Source organism: Phaethon lepturus, unplaced genomic scaffold, assembly GCF_000687285.1.
Source record: "Phaethon lepturus isolate BGI_N335 unplaced genomic scaffold, ASM68728v1 scaffold5820, whole genome shotgun sequence".
In the NCBI taxonomy this organism is placed as follows: domain Eukaryota; kingdom Metazoa; phylum Chordata; class Aves; order Phaethontiformes; family Phaethontidae; genus Phaethon; species Phaethon lepturus.
Window position 1 is genome coordinate 20,228 of NW_010509704.1, and position 6,313 is coordinate 26,540.

The 6,313-nt window shown below is 42.4% G+C and overlaps 1 protein-coding gene across 1 annotated transcript in view; it reads left to right on the plus strand.

The window, feature by feature from the left end:
• The first annotated feature begins 267 nt into the window (after nt 1-267).
• The window catches only part of COMP (cartilage oligomeric matrix protein), a 16,131-nt gene continuing 10,085 nt past the window's right edge, over nt 268-6,313 (plus strand). The window contains exons 1-3 of the mRNA XM_010282445.1: nt 268-412; nt 2,541-2,626; nt 4,833-4,884. Of these exons, the coding sequence (XP_010280747.1) occupies nt 337-412; nt 2,541-2,626; nt 4,833-4,884 (214 nt within the window). The 5' untranslated portion in view covers nt 268-336. The remainder of the gene's footprint in view (nt 413-2,540; nt 2,627-4,832; nt 4,885-6,313) is intronic.

The window sequence follows — 6,313 nt, forward strand, 5'->3', positions numbered from 1 at the left end:
CCATGAAGAAGAAATAAAAACCCCAATCCAAAAAGAACCCATTTAATTCTGGAATTTTCTGACCTATTTTGGTGCAAGCTGGTCTAAAAAAAAAAAATTAAACTACTCTCCTGATGAGTTTCTCATATTGTTTACTTTTATAACATTCTCTGTGGACTAGCAGCCAGAAATGACGTCCACCCCTCGTCCAGCATCAGAGAATAAGAACTTCAGAGGAAGGAATGCAACTTCATAAATAGCAAACCACAGACACTAATGGGGAGCAGAGGCAAACCTGCAGGTTAAAAATTCGTTGCAAGAGAAGCCCATACATCCACACTGCCTGGAGATTCAAAGATGATTTCAGCTCTAGCGTTTGTTTTTCTCCTCTGCCTCTCTTGTCCTTTTTCATCAGGTCAACAAAGAAGAGCAGGTAAGTAATTTTAATTATTTCTATATGTTCTGCACTCGTATGCTTTCTAGACTCCTGTGAAAATTCTGTTTTGCAGAAGGGAATGAGAAAGAAGGTAACATTTCAACTGCATCTGCTGAAGCCTAACAGCAATGTTTAGGGATTTTGTAGTTTCATATGAAACTTGAAGCTTAACTGTGTAAATGTTCAGTCTTAGATTTTTCCCCAGTTTCCCTCCTGAGCAGTGAAGTTTTTTGAAGAAAAACATTTATTCTAGGGCAACTGGACATTTTGTTGTGTTTTGTAATGACCTGCAAGAGACACTTTACATTAATCTGCATTTGCATGTGACTTAAGTTAAAAAAATAGATCATACAGAATATCCTATAGCAATATCCTTGGATATTCTCTTTGCTTGTGCACATAGAACTCAGGGAAGCCCTGACTTCTAGGAACGTGGCCTTGCTAAGTTCATTACAAAAGTTCCCCTTCTCTGAAGAGCCTGTTAGGGGAATGTTCAACTCCAAGGGGATCTGTGAGATCCGGCAGACTCAGACTGTGCACCAGAGATTCAGGTGTGTGTTTGTGGAGACAGAATGAGTCCACGGAGAAGGATGCATAGTAATGGAAATGTCTGCAAGTGCATAGATTTCCTTTGGAAATCACTCCTGGGTGGTTGAATCATTATTGTGAATTTGAGTATTAAAAAAAAACCCTCAACTTTTATTTTAAATCACATCTTGCTACTGGGGATGGAAAATTCTTCTCAGGAATAACGGATGGTGCCTGAAGCCTTTATGCAGAGCTTATTCAAAACCTCTGTTTGAAGTTAGAAATTATGTGCAAGCTCCTTGTTTCAATAAAACAAGAAACGTCACTTTAATTCAGTCTTTCTGTCTTTAGAATGACACATCTGTGGTACTTTGAATTTAGTTCCCAAACCAAAATGTACTGGCGAGGTTACAAATATTTATAAAGTCCTCTTGGTTCTGTGTGGGGAAGACCCACGAGGCTTTCAGGCTCATTTGTCACATGAGAATGCCGAAGTTGTTGTACTAAGTCAGTAGCACGGGCTCACATCCTGCCTTTGCCACTGGCAAATTCTTCATGCTCAAGGAGGCAGACCCCTAACTCCGGCTAATTTTTTCTCCTGAACACACAGTGCTGTTTGTGGAAGACACTGCTATTTCTCTCTTCATAAAGGTTTGCTTACATTGTACACAAGGTGTGACTTCTGTTAGAGATTGATTAATCTAGAAAACTCGAGAGAAATGAGGTTTTACTTTGTTATGTCAGACAGGAGAATACCAGAGTTGAACTTTGTGCCCAATTGTTTTTAAACGGTTCCAGTTTTTTAAAACTTAGATAATTCTAGAAACAATGAACTACTTCCATTCATACTTCTTGAGCGAAGCTGGAGTATAGACTACATTTTTAGCATGTCTCAAAGAACTAGGCAAGTCTAGAATCTATCAGATGCGAGGGAAAAGTCATGTTAATCTGCTCTGGATGACCTTGTAGGATGATTTATATCCTCTGCTCAGCATAGCTTAAACAGGATTTTGCAGTGTTACATGGATGAGCAGATGTGCCCCAAAGCCACTACATGGCAATTTGAAATTTCCGCTACTCAGTAAGAACTCATCTCCAGCAAGAAAAAAATCTGTACCTTGAGAACAGGCGAGGCAATGGCTGATGTGACGGTTTTCCACGTTCAGCGCTTGGCAGCACGTTTGGGATAGACTCAGCAAAGAACCTTACTTTAGTGATGCCCTTCATAGCAGCTTCCACAGCACTGAATTATTAATTTGCTTCTTTTGGCAGCAAAGCCTTCCTATGTGTGAACTGCAGAGACCATGCCAGATGAACAGCTACCACAACTGCCAGGCTGCCAGGCCAGTTTGTTTGCTGAGGGGTAACTGTTACCTACCTGACAGCCATGGTTGATTATCACTGTCTGGCCTGCCCAGGGCAAATTCTACCCTACGTGCAAGTCTCTGTTATTTCCAGCAAGCTTGTAGTTAGGAACTGGCAAAGACTGGTGTGGAGGAGTCTGTATATTTAATATTAAGCTGAAGGTAGTAATATCAATTGGTGTATGCTGCTAATGGCTCTTCTGTGTTTTTCCTAACCACTTTGGGTTTTTTAGGAGGTGAAGTTGGGCCAGAAATGCTGGAAGAGATGAGAGAAACTAACCGTGTGCTAATGGAAGTTCGAGACCTGTTGAAACAGCAGGTAAGTGAGAAAGGGACCTAATTCCTTATACGTTGCACAAGAGAGATCACTGAATCCTCTGCCTCATATGCTGAGTTCTGGAATTGGGGCAAGGGACTTCTTTTGTAGTAGGTGAATTGAGCAATAGAATTATTGCTCTGGAAACCAGGATCAAGAGGTGGTCTCACAATTAGATCTGTACTTCTGAGATAAAGTGGATTCATTTGAATTCCAAATTCTGCTGCGTAGAACCATGTCTGCTGAAAAACAGCGTACATGGAGAATGAGCTCTTAAAAAAAGACATGCACACACAGTGGGTATATATTTAACTGGAAAAATAAGTCACTTTTTCCTTGGTTTTGTGGGCTCATGAAATCAGTAGAGAGTCCAAACTTGGAAGATGGAAGAGACCTTTCAGCCATCTATTAGGGTCCGGGAAAGGGAAGTCATACGGAGTCTAAACAAGCTCTGCATTCTCTCTTTCCTCTTGTTTTAATCCTAAACCTTTCTGGCTCCAGTAGTTTCTTAGGGAATTTGGAACTTCTTGGGTGCTTAGATCTTTTCCCATTTTAATGAGGAGATAGTGGTTTGTCTGGTCAACTGTCTTTTAAGTATAGAAAAAGGTTCCATTCTCCCTTTATTCACTCTGGGAGCTGAGGGCAGCAGCCTCTGCCTGCCAGATAATTGGAATGGCAGACAGGTCTCTGTGCCAGTGCAAACTGGGCGGCCTCTAATCTGCAAAAACATCTGTTACATTGAGTTACTCTCACATTTCAGGCTGCTGCATAAATACCCAGTGTTTACTAGGAATCAGGTCAGACATGGTTCCTGGCAGCCTCGAGCAATGATTTCCAGTGTTCCCTTCCAGCTTAGCACTGCTTCTCCACACAGGTTTTCTATTTGTTCTTTCTCTCACTTTTGCCACCTACTTTTTTTTTATCCATGGCCTTTTTCTCAACAGCGCTTTCAAGAAAACTCTTCCTCAGAAGACAAACTTGCATATACAACTGGAGAGCCAAGGTGGCAGTTCATAATTCCTTCATCTGTGCAGAGATTCTCTAAAACTTGCTTTTCCTTGATTCAGCATCTTGGGATGTTGGCAATAAGGATGGCAAAAGGCATAACAATAAAAGGCCAGGTCTACTCTCCTGAGCCAAAGGCTGAAGGATTCTTTGCAAAAAGGAACCACTGATACACATTAGCAGTGAATTCTCCCCTCTGCTTTCTGTCACCCACTTCTAATGGCAGATGTTCTGGGGATTTGGGTTAGATCTGTCTCTGCATTAACTATTCAAAATACTTGTCCCCAGGCCATGTTGGAGGGAAGAGACAATCAAACATAGAATGAAAGCTTGCTCTTAGACCTGGGAGCTGGCAGAGAGACATGAGTAGAAGCTTTTGTCAAAGTGAAATGACTTAATCATGGAAATGAAGTCCACAGAGTGTGGAAGGGTGGTCCTGAGCATCAGTTGTAGATAGCCAGTCAGGCTTTTGCAGGAAAGAAGTCCGTGAGGATTGCTATTTAAGATGCTAGAGAGTCATAAATGTTAGCTTGAGACTGACATGCTTACTTGTGGCTGTCCCATATTCCTTCGCCAAAGGAACAGCATTGTTGCACTGCCAGTGCTACGGATTATCTCTTTACTGAAGCAAGCTTGAAGGAATAGGAGCCTAGAGGAGATCAGAGGAAGTCTGGAGGGAGGAGCTTTCGTTAATAGATTCTAAATATCCTCATGGCAAGGGCATTAGGGCCAAAGAATGGCATAAGCAATGTCAGAGATTATTCATGTATCTGCAGAAATGGCTCACAGGGGAACCTCCTCCTGACTTTACCTATGCAGTACCCAGACTGCAGATAAAGCAGACCTCTCCAGGACTTCTAGTTCAGCATCTTCTAGAGTAGAAGACCCAAATAAAGTAGATGCCTCTTTCTTTATGGCACTTGTTTCTCTGTGTTGAAGTCAAGTGTTTGTCGCATCTGTGATAGAACAGTAGTATCAGGTTAGCCTGTAGAAAGACTACAGGAGAGGGTGGCTTACAGCAGGGAATACAAGCCACCTCAGCTTCTAGAAAGTCTGCAACGTAGACTTTGGGGTAAGAGTTAATTTGTTTGTAAGTAGCTGTGCAGTCTCAGAGAGACGCACTCTTTTCTGGCAGTGGGGCTATTCGTTTTCGTGGGAGCAAAAGTCAGTCTTTGGCTAAGTGGTGGTTCTTGTTTTCTTCTAGATTAAGGAGATAACATTCCTGAAGAATACAGTCATGGAGTGTGATGCTTGTGGTGAGTTACTGAGCTGAGTCCTATGTTCAACTGCCTCCTCCAAGTCTTTCATACCTTTGTGTCCAAACAAATAGTAAAATGCCACCTGTGACCATCTCCCCAAAGGAAATAGCTTGTTTCACAATTAACCTGAATCTCACAGAGTAATACTCAATATTAGTGATGCTTTTTTTCCCCCGTGACATTCTGCACACATAGACCAGTATTCCATGCTGTTCTCACGGTTCAATGGCAGCTGAAGCTATTAACCCTTTCCTGAGCATGGGCTGCAGGAGTAGCCTTAAAAACCTCATCTTTCCTTCCAGCAAAACCCCAGCATTCGCTTACTTCCACTGTTTCTGAAATAAGCTTTGTTAGTGGTTTTGTGACATACCGCACTGTACTTCTCAGGGTGGCTGCGTTCTGCTGCAGAAAGCTGCCCAACCCCATCTCCTAATAACCCTGCCCATGGCCGATGTTGGAATTGCCTGGGAATGCACACTGGGTATCCTGTGGGATATAGTTGGCTTCTCCTGAGCTGCAAGTGGAAGAGAACATCACCCCCAAGAGGCATTGCTACGCTATTCCTTCCATCCTAGTGCTGCCACCATCCAAGCAAAGAGGTTGTTTACAGAGGATTCAGGAAACAGGGTCATAAATTTTCCCATACAAATCTTGCCCTCTGCTCCCCAAGAAATGCTTTTTTCTAGACTGGAACTTACTTCCAGTATATCTGGCTTTCAGAAAGCATGGTTCTTGAAGATGCTCTATTATTTGCCAGTACACTCAAAGGGTGGAGCAATAACCATTTCTGCATTTGGAGAGACTGTACTTCTACTGGAAAAGAGATTAGCCAAAGCTTTTGGGACCTGCAGTACAGAAATGCATTCATCCACAGCAATTGTTTTAATAATTTGCTCATAAAACTGTCCTGAACTTTCCCTCTGTTACTTGATTTCTGCCTTCCCTACTTTCTATTCTGCTTTATATGCATTCTTCTCCTGCACTCCTTACTGCAGAATTCGAGCATCTTTTAGTCATGCATTGAACAATGTGACTCACGGCAGTCATGTGCTTCTCTCATTATTTCTCAGAAGGAGAAGCATGAAGAGAGGAGGCCTTGTTTTTAATGAAGGTTTTGCTGCTGGTGGTGGTAGAGTGTTGTTTTTGTTTTGAGTTTTTTATGTTGGGCTTTTAAACACGGGCAAAAAGTGTCCCTGCCACTTAGAGTAGTGGGTGTGGGAGAGTTGTGACAAATCTAGTTTCTGGGAAGGTTTATTCACAGTCTTGAATTGGCCTTCAGTGAAGTTCTGCGTTCCATACAGATTAATTTTGCAAGTTCTCTTGTGCCATGGGTCAGGTCATGAGGACAAGGACAAAAACCTGGCATGTGGCCTAAAACTGGAAGCTGGTGTGCAGTGGTGTAGGGACAGGCTTGATGTGTTCAGCA